We start from the raw sequence: 14,504 nt of genomic DNA, 5'->3' as shown, positions 1-14,504 counted from the left end.
TAATCATTAGCAAAATTCTTGATCTCTTCCACTCTCCAGACTCATAGTTATCCCCCATCACAGCCTTTAATTGGTATTCCCACCTCAACACTTGCCCACTCCAATATGTTCTCCACACATTGGCCAAAGTAATCTTTGAAAATGTAACTCAAAGCTATTATTCTACTTTTTAAAACTCTTGATTGCCTTCTGATTGTATTTAAGAAAAAAAGTCCCTTTACCCACGTCTGGACCTACTATGACCACCTTCCTCTGCAGAGGCTCAGTATTCCTAATCCATGAGGTCTTCCATGTGTTCTTCAAACACACCATCTCTTTTTCACTTCAGTACTCACATGGTCTGTGACATCATTCCCTCCTTCCCTACTTCCCTTTTAGTTTTCCCATTCCTACCCATAGCTTCCCCTTACGTGACTCACTGATTTCATACCCAGCATTGAAATACTGCCTTCAGTATCAATTTCCAGAAGAATCTCTTTGGATCTCAAGTCTAAACTGGCATATTCCTATTATTTCTTGCTCTTATAGCAATTATCAAAATTTTTAATAATATATTTTGTGTAGTTTGTTATACCTTTCTCTCCTGCCAGCCTTAAGGTTTCCTGATCATATACCCCAATGTCTTGTTTGTTCTTTGTTCAGTACATAATATGTGTCCAATAAATTATTATTAAATGAATGAATAAAATAAAGAAAAAAAGAATAATAAATAATTAGAAAAAAATTCATGAGAAAACTGCTATTATTTTACTCTTTATTAATATATATTAAATCACCCACTTTAATCTGCTCAATTAGTAAACTTATTTAAAGTTGTAATCATCTTTTTCAGCTAAGATTTGGGTAGAAGGACACATTCGTACAACACATGAAAAGAGAGACCTTTTGTGTGGTCATTTTTGTTTGTCTTAAACTTTTGCTGAATGTGTAAGAAGATTAATCATAATGGAAGGCAGGCCAGCTAAATGTATTTAAAAATATCAAATTATTTTTATTGACTCAGTGTTTCCACCTAAGAATTTGTCATAAGGAATAGACCTAAATATGGAAAAGGTTATATATTTAAAGATATTTCTCACAGTGTTATTTATAGGAGTAAGACACTGGAAACCACCTAAATGCCAAGTAAAATAATGGCTGAGCAAAACTTGTTACATCCACCAGATAGCATATGAGTAATCACTGAGCTGAAGGTTAGGATAATATAATGACTCCCAAAATGTTTATAGAGTAAATGTAAATAACACAATTTTATAACCGTGTTTATAAATCCTATTCATAGACGTCAAAAAAAGACTGGAAAGAAATATGTCATGCTGCCATAGCAATGAGTGATTTCTTTTTTTAGTATATTTTCTTTAATATATATTTTATTTTTTTCAAAGATTATAATTGTATTAAACTCTTCACATGTAATATAGTTTGCATATTGAGATTCTGTCTCAGTTTCAGTACATTTGAGTCTTGGTCCTTACATTTTGTAATAACTGAACCAAAATGTCCTGCTTTCTTTCTTAGGATGACAGAAGCTTTGTTGAAGATTCCCATGCTCATGGATTAGTTCACTCATCTTCTTGGCAGGATTACAGTCGCTTCCTGTCTAGTCCACGATTTTCACACTTGAGCAGTAAGTAATAAAGTCCTGTACCAGTTCTTAAATTGGATTTAAGAAAATGCAACTCATGAGAAAATTAAACTTCAGGACTAGTACATGATCATAATATTCATGTGGCTAAGTTTGAGAAAATTTTATCATGAATCATACAAATAATCACCCCAAGTACCTTTATAATATTACCCAATTTGCTTTAAAAATATATGTAGAGAGAATATATATATATATATATATATGCAAATATATATATTTATATAATCTCTTTTTTAGATCTTACACTTCTCAGAAAAGTCAAATCACCCAAGGTAAAATGTTAATTCAGCAAAATTTTTTGTTTGGATATTGTTAATAACTATAAATTGAGTAAAAGAAGTTATTTTTATAATAAAATTCAAATCATCAAGAGGAAGATTTTTGCATATAACTCATCAGAAATATGTGATCTTGTACAGAGAGTTAGACTATGTATGAATGCCATTACCCACTAGAATTCACTCTGTGAATACTCAGTGAATGCCAATAAACTGTCCTCAGCAGCCTAAGCAAGGTATGAGTCCCATGGCTCAGAAAACTGTCTTCCACCTTCTATGCCTCCTCTCCTTCTCTTTCTATGCCTGTTTTTCAGCTTTCAGCTTATGTGAAATGTTCTTAAAGGAGGCATTAGAGTTTAGTTTTGAAGGTGATTTCTATTATAAGACCACCATGTGTTACAATTTTCCTTTAAAATATTCCTCAGAATAATAATTATAAAGCCCCTTGATGTTTGAGTGACTTTTGTTTACTGTTTGTTTCCTCCACCAAAGAGTGAACTCATTGAAGATCGGAGAGTGCCTATTTTGTTCACCACTGTTTAGCACTTTACATTGTACTTGGCACACAGTTTTTACCAATTAATATTCAGTAACATTAGATGAACATGCGTTTAAGTCCACTATTATCCAAACTATTGGAATTTCAATATTATTTAATGGATTCTTATTTACATAATAATGTATTTGTTTAGTTTACCATGGGCCTGAAATGTTGTGCATTCAATTTGATAATTCTGTCATTTAAAATAGCTAGATAGTTACAAAATAATGTACCAAAATAAGTCACAAGAAATAGGTCAAATCCAAAGGTGATAACTCTCATTTTTGCTGATTAATATTCATGGATTCATTAAATAAATATTTATCAGTTTCTGATAAATGGTTTTGTCATCATTATATCATGATTATTTTATTCCAAAAGCTAAGCATCTTTCTTTCCTGTTCTAATCATTTTACCAAGTGATTTTGTATCCACATAAACTTGCTGCTATTCTAATCTGGCAGCACTTTTCAATATGGATTGTATCTCCAGTTAGAAATGGCACCTCATAATCTGATAGGCAAGAATTTTTCTCTCTCATGTTAAGCCATGGAAAACTTCCCAGATCTATTTAATATAATGAAACATGGAAGAGGAGAGTAAGAAGTAATGACAGTTGAACATCAGAAAATTTCATCAATTATGACATTTGAGAGCTTGTAGATAAAAACAGCACCATGACAGGAACATGGAGGTCACATTTCTCCTGATGTTTCATTTTGGTATTGTTACTTTGATAAGGCCCTAAAAAGGCACCTAGATGGAAGTGGTTAGAAGACATTAAGTAGAAAGCATCAAGATTTGTGGAATTTTAGGCAAAGAAAGAAAATATATTCAACTGTCTAAACATTTTATGGCCAGCTTTGGTAATTTTTCAAATTAAGATATTTCTCACAGGCAGCCATAAGTCTCTATATAAATCTACTGGCTCATTTATTGATTGGGTTATTTGTTTTTTTGGTGTTAAGGTTTTTGAGTGCTTTATATATCCTAGAGATTCGTGCTCTATCTGATGTGCTTATAGTAAAGATTTGCTTCCATTCTGTAGGCTCTCTATTCACCTCACTGACTGTTTCTTTTGCTGAGAAGAAGCTTTTTAGTTTGAATCCATCCCATTTATTGATTCTTGGTTTTAATTCTTGTGCTATAGGAGTCTTACTAAGGAAGTGGGGCCTAATTCGACATGATAGAGATCTGGGCCTACTTTTTCTTCCATTAGGCACAAGGTCTCTGGTTTAATTCCTAAGTCCTTGATCCACTTTGAGTTGAGTTTTGTGCATGGTGAGAAATAGAGTTTTAATTTCATTTTGTTACATGTGGATTTACAGTTTTCCTAGCACCATTTCTTGAAGAGGCTATCTTTTCTCCAACATATGTTTTTGGTGCCTTTGTCTAATATGAGGTAATTGTAATTATGTGGGTTTTTCTCTGTGTCCTCTATTCTGAACCATTGGTCTATAGGTCTATTTTGGTGCCAATATCATGCTGCTTTTGTTACTGTTGCTCTGTAGTATAGTTTAAGGTCTGGAATATTAATGTCACAAACTTCACTCTTCTTGCTAAGGATTTTTTTGGCTATTCTGGGTCTCTTATTTTTCCAGATGAATTTCATGATTGCTTTTTCTATTTTTATGAGGAATGTCTTTGGAATTTTTACTGGAATTGCATTTAATCCATATAGTGTTTTTGGTAGTATGGTCATTTTGACAATATTAATTCTGCCTATCCAAGAACAAGGTAGATCTTTCCTTCTTCTAAGGATTTTTTAAATTTCTTTCTTTAACATTCTGTAGTGTTCATTGTAGAGGTCTTTCACCTCTTTCGTTGATTCCCAAGTATTTTATTTTATTTTTTTAAGGATATTGTCAATGGGGTGGTTTTCTTAGTTTCTCTTTCTGAGGATTTGTCACTGATGTACAGAAATGCCTTTGATTTATGGGTATTGATTTTATATCCTGCTACTTTGCTGAATTCATTTATTAGTTTTAGAAGATTTCTTATGGAGTCTTTTGGGTCTTCTAGGTATAGAATCATATCGTCAGCAAATAGTGATAATATGAGTTCTTCTTTTCCTATCTATATCCCTTTAATTTCTTTCATCTGTCTAATTGTTCTGGCTAGAGTTTCAAGGACTATAGGAACTGAACAGATACTTCTCAGAAGAGGATATACAGTCAATCAACAGATATTTGAAAAAATGTTCAACATCTCTAGCAATTAGAGAAATGAAAATCAAAACTACTCTCAAGATTTAATCTCACTTCAGTCAGAATGACAGCTAAGATTTAATCTCACTCCAGTCAGAATGACAGCTATCAAGAATATAAACAACCATAAGTGTTGGCGAGGATGTGGGGAAAAAAAATGCACACTGATACATTGCTGGTGGTACTGAAAATTGGTGCAGCCAATCTGGAAAGCAGTATCAGATTCCTTGGAAAACTTGGAATAGAACCACCATTTGACCCAGTAATCCCACTCCTCGGTTTATACCCAAACAACTTAAAAACAGCATAGTACAGGGACACAGCCACATCAGTGTTTATAGCAGCACAATTCACAATAGCTAAATTGTGGAACCAACCTAGATACCCTTCAGTACATGAATGGATAGGGCAACTTTGGTATATATACACAATGAAACATTACTCAGCATTTAAGGAGAATAAAATCATGGCATTTGCAGGTAAATGGATGGAGTTGGAGAATACAATGCTAAGTGAAGCAAGCCAATCCCAAAAACCCAAAGGCCAAATGTTTTCTTGATATGAGGATGCGGACTCATAATGGCAGTGAATGGGGAGCATGAGAGGAATGGAGGAACTTTGATAGGACAGAAAGGGCAGGGAGGGGAGGGGAGGGGGCATGCGGGTAGGAAAGATGGTGGAATGAGTTCAACATCATAAATCTAAGTACATGTATGAAGACACAAATAGTGTGAAAATACTTTGTGTACAACCAGAGACTTGAAAAATAGTGCTCTATATGTGTAATGTGGAATGAATTGCGTTCTGCTGTCATATATAACAAATTAGAACAAATAAATAATTTAATAAAAACACAAATCTACTGGTTCAAAAAGAAATAAAACTAAGAAAAGGGAAAACTATCGTGGAGAACATAATTTGAATGAGAAAATATTTATTGCACTGTAAAATTTGACTGAAAAAATTAAAAATTAAGACTCATTTAATGAATCATTTAATTATGTTATTGACTAATTCTGTCTTCTGTCTCACACTTCTTTTGTTGACAAGTTTTGTTTTAGGATTTATCTTCTAAGCCTCTTACCATAGTTTAAAAAATACTCTTCAAAATTGAGTCACAGCCACCTTATTATTAATTATTATTAACTAATTAAATTATTTCTAGAAATCAGATTCATTCTCATTTGCTTTTCTGATGAACCTTGAATTTTTTGTTTTTAATAATGTAACTGTTGGGAAATTAGGATCACCTTGAATATTTCTATTTTTGTAACACAAAAAAATTTAGCTTAATCATAGAAATTGTCCTATAACTTTTCTTTAATCTTCTGTAAACCTCCTACCTTAAAAAGAAATGTCAAGAGCTATGGTTGGTTGTAGCTCAGTAGTAGAGCACTTGTCTAGTACATGTGAGTAACTGGGTTCAATCCTCAGCATCACATAAAAGTAAATAAATAAAAGTATTATGTCTATAACTAAAAAGTAAAAACAATAAGAAAGAAATGCAAAACCAACAAAGAGAAAAATGGAATCTACAGCTAAAGATAATACAAAGGAGGTACCCTTAAAGAGATCAGAGAAAATATTAGATCCATTAAAAATAAAAGCAATTATATTATGAAAAAGGAACATATAGAAAAGAGGTCTTAGAATTTTAAAATGATTGCCATGAAGACCAAATAACAAAACAAACACAAAAAAGAAAAACTTGGAAATGTGGAAAATAAAAATCAAGAAAACCACAAAGAAAGTAAAAGAAAAAAAAAACATAGGACAGTAGAAAATTTTTTAAAAAGCCATTTCAAGAGGGACAATCCATGATCAATGGAAGTCTAGTATGAGAGAACAAAGGAAACAGCAGAAGGCTAGGAGTGGCCAGGGTAAAGGGCTCCTCCGATAAGTAGCTGCTGCACAAATGTCATCCTGAGGTTGACGCCTATGCTTCCTGCATCTCATGCCTTTCTCTTTCTTGTTTCACCCCTTTCTTTTGTGGGAGCACATCAAAGAAGGGGAGGTGAATGTTTTCAGTCTTCATATTTCTGAAAATAGATTTCTTCTCTTTATACTCGGTTAATACTAGCTGGCTATGAAATTCTAGTTGAAAATTATTTTCCTTCTGAGGACTTTGAACAGTTATCTTCCAAAATTCAGTGATGGTGTTGAAAACCATATGTATTTGACTCCCATTCTTTCCAAATGATCTTCTCTGGCCCTCCTGTAGCCTCTCACTCCCTTCCCACTCCTGGGAACTTGTAGGAACTGTGCTCTTCAACCTTAATGAGTTTGCGATGCTGTGCCTCCATGTGGTCTTGTTTTATTCCTTCTTCTAGATACTTGTTGGCGGGGCCCTTTAATCTGGACACGCATGTTCTTAAATTCTCCCATATTAAGGGGAAAAAGGAGATTCCTTTGAGAAAATCTTCAGGGAATAAACAAATTATCTGGTAGAGTTGAGCACTTAGAAAAAAAGATAAACTACAAAAAGACACAACAATCTAATTGAGCTATTAGAAACAATTAAGAAAGTCACAGAAAAGAGGAAATAAAAAATAAAATTAAAACATGAGTCAGTTAATAAGTATAGGGAGAAAATGAATAAGAAACATTGTCACAGAATACCTTAGTCTTATGTGAGCTGTATTTATTTACATATTCATAAAAATATAAACACTCAGTATTGACATAACTAAAAGTTTAGATGTAGCTATATTGGGAGGATGGGAATGAGGAGAAGTAGGTGGGTGTGGATAATGTCTAAAAATGATAAGTCAGAAAATAGCAATAAAGACTTATTTTTACAAAAATGAAGCAAATGCAGAAAATAAATCTAAAAGAGTTGGCTGAGGTTGACGCTGAGGAGTGAGACTGTAAGATTAGCAAGGGTTGGGAGAGACTTCTGTTTTCTGTGTAACCCTTTGGTACTATTAGATGTGTATATATACACTTTGGCTAAAAACAAGTCTTATAAAGATAAATGATACTAAGAAAACCTGGGTTTTATGTCTGAACAGCAAATGTCTGATTTTCTTGTTAATTCGAAATGGAATAAGAAGTCTGGCTTTGGACCAGCCATTTGGACTTATGCAGACCTCTGGCAAGTAGGCACTGACAGTCCTTAGGCAGATGTTCTTGGTGCATAGAGCAGGCACCTCCTTCCTTAGGTTAGAATTGTGCTGTACCAGGCCCTTTTGTCTATGCTCTGGACTCAGAGGCATTCATTCTGCTGACATAGGTGCCCTGTCAAACTGTGACCAAACTAAAGCATAGAATCACTGACCATGGAAAAAACAAAGGAAATGGGAAAATACTGCATAATTTGTGGTCTCTGAAATGATCCAGCATTAATGAAAGTTTGTTTTAAGAAGTAATTTATGTCAGCTTTGTGTAGTTCAGGTCAATTCATGAAAAGGTAGATTCCTTCTGCCAGGAAGAAGGAAAGAAATGTATAAATTGTAAGTTTATATTACCATTGGAAATAGGAACACAGAAATCCATTATTTAAAGCCATGATCACTACCAAATTTATCCTGGCTGGCTAGAAGTTATGGCCATGAGTCAGGACACACTTTTAGAAGACTTGAATTCCATTACCTTTTGCCTGTAGACAGTAGGGGCTTAGTGAGAGAGGCTCATAATGTCAGCTTTTGAAACTGTCATTTTTATTTTTTATAAGTAGTGACTGACCACTAGTCTCCATGTATAGCTCCTTTTAAACTAAGGGAACACAACTCCAGGACAGGGCCTTTACTCTCAGGGATGGAACCAGTCTAAACTTGAACAAGATCTCTGTAGCAATCTGATGACCTCTAGAAATCTCCAGTCCTTTGAGACTAAGAGGTTTAATCTCTTTGGAATTAGTGTCTCCAAACCAAATTTTAAAATAAATGTAAATTGCAAATTTTCTGTAAGTTTAAAAATATTTTAAAAACTAATATTTATTAAAATAAATAAGTAAACAAACCCAAAAAGAAAGATCTGTGATTTTTTCATGGGGCAAAAAAATGTTATCTAAGAGTTACTGATGTTACAAGTGGATCATACATTTTATTTATTTTTTTTTAATTTTTTTTTTTTAAGAGAGAGGAGAGAGAGTGAGAGAGAAAGAATTTTTTTTTTAATATTTATTTTTTAGTTCTCGGCGGACACAACATCTTTGTTGGTATGTGGTGCTGAGGATCGAACCCGGGCGGCACGCATGCCAGGCGAGCGCGCTACCGCTTGAGCCACATCCCCAGCCCCATACATTTTATTTTAACTTGATATTTTTTGAAAAGCAAATCAGTGAAAGTTGCTTTAAACAAAAATTTCACTTCCTTACCTCAGTTTATATTGCTATAAAAAGAAAAGTTAGCATTCTCAATTTGTGTTTTGAGGCGCCATTAGTGGGAGTTTAAGTTTCTGGTCAAAAAAAAAATTTATCCACAGCAAGAAAAACAACAAAAACAATTTATCCACTGCATAGGTCCAATGGCTATTTTCATTTCATTTTATAGTTCAAGGTCTACCTGGCTAACCATGAGTATATAATTCTTAAGTAATTTGCTCTCAAATTGACATTTATGTGATAAATGCCAATGATTTATGGCAATAAAAATGGAGGTACTGCCATGTATGTATATATCAAAATAGCTCTACTGTCATGTATATCTAAAAAGATCAAATTTTTTAAAAGATGGAGGTACTGATAAGGTAAGGAAATCTATGTTTCAGATAGTTTTCACTGACAAGTTAAGTGCCAGATATTTTCAAGTAATTGAATTATGATTATTGTGATTTGACAGGGTACTTCTCTAGGTTCCCTCTAGAAGCAACTAAAAAATTAGCCATAGACTCCTCTTAAAAATCCCTTAAGTATATTCACTTGATCAACCAATATATATTTAGCCTTGTACACAAGGCTCCGTGTTTGCTTCTGGAGGAGATAATAATGAACAAGACAGACAAGGTCACCTCATCTCATGGCAAAACAGGTAGTCAACTAATAAGCAAATAATTTAAAATGGTGGTTGGTGCTGTAAAGGTAAAATGATGGAAGGTCCCTGGAACAGGACCACTACTTTTGATGGATGATCAGGGGGTGCCTCTCTGAGGAAGCTGCATTTGAGCTAAAACCTGAATGTCAAGAAGAACAAGCTAAATTGATATTGGGTAGGAAGAGTCATTCTGATATGAGGAGTAGAAAGTTCAAAGACCCAGAGAGGAAAGGAACATGGTCTGCTAGAGAGATGGAGCAACCAGAGAGACTGAGAGGATGCAGCCCTAGTGAGATGTTTGGGTTTTTCAAGTTCACTGGAAGGCAGTAAAAGGCAAGGGTGAAGAGGTTATGAAGGAAAATGGCATGACCTTGTTTACTTTTGGAAAAGAAAATTCTGATTGGGGTATGGAGAAAGGAAAGTAAAGAAGCAGGATTAAAAGAGGGAGAGAGAAAAGCGGTGGCCTATGCTGGGATAATAATAATGGAGATGGGATAAAGCAGGACTTAGGTGAATTTGGGAGGTAGTACAAAATATCAGAATTTACTCTTAAATTGGATAGATAGATTAAGACAGGAACCAACCTTTGAGAACTTGGGTGGATGGGTGTATAGTTTTCTAAAGTGCAGGAAAGTAAGGAATGAACAGGCATTGAAAATAGAATTCAGGAAGAAAGATTTCACATCAAAGCATTCAGAACCCAAAAGAGCAGTAAGAGGTAGTAGAAAAACAGTAAACCTAGATTCCAGATCTCCTAAGACAGAGCAGATAACAAAGAGGATTCTATGAAATAGGAAACCCTTACAATTTCTCTCTTTAATTCAGTGTGTGTGTGTGTGTGTGTGTGTGTGTGTGTGTGTAAATTCATTGTATTCTAAAGAGCACACATCTCCCACTCTCAGATACTCACAAATGAAAAACTGAAGTTTTTAAATCATGCATATATGTGTTTTTGAAACATAATAACTGATTTGTTAAAGGTCTATTATAGAATACAAAGTTTAATTACAGAAAACTAGATTGAATATCATGATTAATTAAGTACCTTCTAAAATCAACTTTTTAGCCCTGGTTTTATATTCACACTGGTTTGTTTTTCGCTTTCCTTTAACCTTGCCAGCATTTACCAGAAGGACCGTCGCTCCAGATTCAGCTTCAGTGAAGGAAGATGCCGCAAGTTTACCAATGAATGGAACAAGTTCACAGTCCAAGAAAGAGGACTATGAGAATAAAAAAGGCAAAATGTAATTAGTAACTCTTTGGAGTGGTTTACAAATAATCACAGATCTATCCTTCTGTCATTTGGCCCAGGTCGTCTAACAGACAGACCTGTGGCTTTGGCTCTTTGGTATTGCCAGATATGGACTAAAATGAGAACACAGATAGTCTTTGTGAATGATATTTCTTTAATCAATTCAAATAACAGTAAATAATTCCCAATGTGCAGCTAACTTACTGGCAACTTACACCAGCAGAAAAAGTGATACTTTTCTCTTCACATTTTCCTTTTTAACATGCGGTCAGTCACAATTTCCTCACCAAAATTTGGATTTATAATTGATACCTTTCAAAAATAACTGGCTACAAAAGAGGAAAATACATTTCTTTTGAGGCAACAGTTGCCAGCACTTTAGATTCAGGGAGCATTTATATACAATTGATTTTTTTCTCAATGCTTTCTCCCTAATAAATTATCATGTGTTATAACATGTCATGGAGATAAGCATATATAATATTGGACAGTCCACTTTATAAAAGCTCAGGATTGCTATATCCATCATCTTAAAAGTCTACTACTACATATAATAGCAATGTAGAGTTTATAAATGATATCTGAATTCTAGAGCACTGTAAAGAGTTCATAGCACAATTTATTTATTTGTCTTTTGTGGCCAAATATTCCACTGTGATCACTCCAGTCATATCCTGGACCATCTTTTGTTTTTACTATGATCAGAATCTCAACACCAAATTTCTGTGCCCATGAGGTTCATTCTGCAAGAGTTTTCATATAATTTGGTACTGTCTTATCTGCTTTTCACGTCCGCTTTTCTCAACATTGATGTGTTTACAAGAACTTATCCCCTTTACAAACTGATCTACCAGGAGAAAGATTTATATTTAAATGCTAAATACTGATAAATATCTAGGAACTGAATCCTAGTGGCTCATGGTGGAAAGATTCTGTACAGAGGCAAGGACAATAAAGCAATTCCTTTGTAATGTGTGTTGCATTTTTTTGTTTGTTAAAATATATTTGCTTACTAGACTTCTCACATTTCATAAAGCTTCTATTTCCACTCAGCATGTTTTCCTAACTTTCCATAACTGAGGGTGCAGAAATTAGCACTCCCTGTCCCCGAACAGAAATGCAATTCTTATTATAGAAATGAAGATGTTGTATATCCAAAAATTAAATAACACAAACTTCATAGTCTCTGAGACTACAACATAAATTTATCATTTAATTGTTCCAAAACCCTCTTATTGAGTTCCTAATACATGCTAGTCATGCTAGAAGAAATACCAAAGCAGGTGTATGCGTTCAGAAGCATGCTTGATATTATGAATTACATGTGTTTAGGCCAGCTGAAAAAAAATCAGACAACATGAAACAAGTTTGATTTTGTTTTATCTAATCTCATAACTTCACAGGGTTGTTAATGTACATTTTGAGGTTTTTAACTCCAGTAGTTCTTTGAAAATCAGGTCACAGTCCTTGTATTCTATGTAACCTGTATCAGTCTAGGGAAATCTTTAGGGTATTGAGAAATTATCACAATTTCTCAACTGATGTTTTGTGACTCCATAATAGTCTATTTCTTGGGCCTAAATGACTCCTAGTGAAGAAAATAGGGAATAAAATTAACAAATTTTGTATGAATTTCAAGGATAAAGGTTAAACAGCTTTTCCCTCTATGTATTAAATAGGGGAACTTCATGCCGTCCATTTGGTTAAAAGCAGCGAAAAGAATTGATCTGAACCATTATAGCACATCTGTGGTCACTGAAGGGGAAAAAAAAAAAAAAAGGCCCAGTTAGTTAGACCTGAAGTTTAAGGGAACTCAGGTTATTTACTTGGAAAATCCTTGAAAACATATTAGCTGGTGATTTTATAATAGAATAGAGAAGATTCTTGTCTTTAAAACCCTTTTAAATCTGAAAAGCAAATAAGGCCATTATGTCATGTTATTGAATGCCCCTGTGCTGTAGCTGGATGAATGAAGGTGTCTGATTTTCAATGTGGATCACACAAGAACTTCAAAGGCAAAGTCAACTTTTTGTGAGCAACGATTTTGTCAAAATTCCTTGGCCCTGTTTACATGGAATTAAATCCAAGGACCTGTCTCCTCTGAGGATTTTTCCTATCTCTTGCAGTTACCATAAGCTTGAGTTGGAAATCAAAAGGAATGCTAAGGAAACACTAAGAGCTCGATTTGTACATTTCAAAGCCAGCAACTGTTTTTCCTTTACTCACCCTTTGGCAGCGTAGCCTCAATTACGTGTGATATCGTCCCCATTTGAGTTGTAGCTGGTCAGCCATATTGCTTGTAGCACTGGGGCATTGGAAGGGATAAACCTTATTCTCCAATGATCCTGGTCCAAGACTTAATTTGAAGATTGACCTTTTTGGTTTAATAATTTTGATTCTTCTGGCCGTCTTTCTCCCTAAACACACTAAACTTCCACTGAAGTTGCTGAAGGCCACAGAGGGGAAGAAACACAGCTGGGAGAAATCTGACTTGATATTTTTCCCATTGGCTAAGGTCATTATTATTTCCTTGACTAGTGTCTGACTTGAAGGTTGAAAAACCAGTTGGTTATATAACATTTTATGCACTCAGTTTCCCAGAACCACCAACAAGGAGATAAAAATCTGTAATTGATAAAATGGTGTGCATGTAGCATTTAGATTTAAAGGTTACATGTATAAAAAGCATGTCTGTTTACCTAAGAGAACAATTAAGTCTGTTTTTCTTTCATTTTTCTCATCACAACTATGGTAAATGCATTTTTTATTTTGAATTCTTGGGTTCAGTGGTATGCAGAATATATTTAGAGTCACAGTGATTGTTGTAGTTCCTTTATTTAATCTATATTGAGTTTTTTAGATGAAAAATAACAGTATTTTAAATGGGGCCAAATTCTTATATATAGCAACATGGCATGTTTATTTAGCAAGCTCTTTTTTTTAAGAAGGAATAAATATCTCAAATTGTTTTGCTCAGGATTTATGCTTATTATAAACACAGCTTCATGTCACACAGTAGCCAAGAATGTGAGTGATCATTAAGTTATTCCTTTTCAAAGATTCCTACACCCCCTCCCCAAACTGTTCCAGTATTTTCTCTCAATTTTAAACAAACAAAAAGGAAAATTCGGGATTTTCATGGCCTTCAAATGAGGAAGCAGTACTCACGAAAGCATCTGGTTTTCTTGGATCCAAACTTAAACATTAACCTTAAGCTGGAAAGCAACTTGGAGAGTTTGTATATAAAGGCATTTCATGCACCAAAGTATGATATAAAAATAGTTACATCTTTCAACTTAAATTCTCAAATGTTTAGCAATCGGAACCTATCAACTTATCCCTATTTGAGAAAAGAAATCTAAAACATGAAAGCTTTCATTTAGTTTCATATCTTTACAAAATATAACACATGTAATTTAAGGCTAGGAAAAATACTTAGACAATGAGAAGCAAAACTTTGGATTCCAAGTCCCAAATACATTTCAAAGAAGTTGCCCTTACTCTTGATTAGTAGATTAGTAACAAAGTAAACCAATCTGCTCAGCTCCGGTGAAACCAGCCCAACCCTCACATCCTCACCTAATCTGCCCCATCTTCCCTTCTGT

At 34.1% G+C, this 14,504-nt stretch overlaps 1 protein-coding gene across 1 annotated transcript in view; it reads left to right on the top strand.

Moving 5' to 3' along the window:
- The window catches only part of CEP128 (centrosomal protein 128), a 414,945-nt gene extending 403,130 nt beyond the window's left edge, over nt 1-11,815 (top strand). Inside the window, exons 26-27 of the mRNA XM_081292429.1 lie at nt 1,519-1,627; nt 10,768-11,815. Coding sequence (XP_081148555.1) covers nt 1,519-1,627; nt 10,768-10,895 — 237 coding nt within the window. The 3' untranslated portion in view covers nt 10,896-11,815. The remainder of the gene's footprint in view (nt 1-1,518; nt 1,628-10,767) is intronic.
- The last annotated feature ends 2,689 nt before the right edge of the window (nt 11,816-14,504 follow it).

Source organism: Spermophilus citellus (genome assembly GCF_964194105.1).
Source record: "Spermophilus citellus genome assembly, chromosome: 4".
Taxonomy (NCBI): domain Eukaryota; kingdom Metazoa; phylum Chordata; class Mammalia; order Rodentia; family Sciuridae; genus Spermophilus; species Spermophilus citellus.
This window is presented reverse-complemented; position numbering and strand designations above follow the sequence as displayed.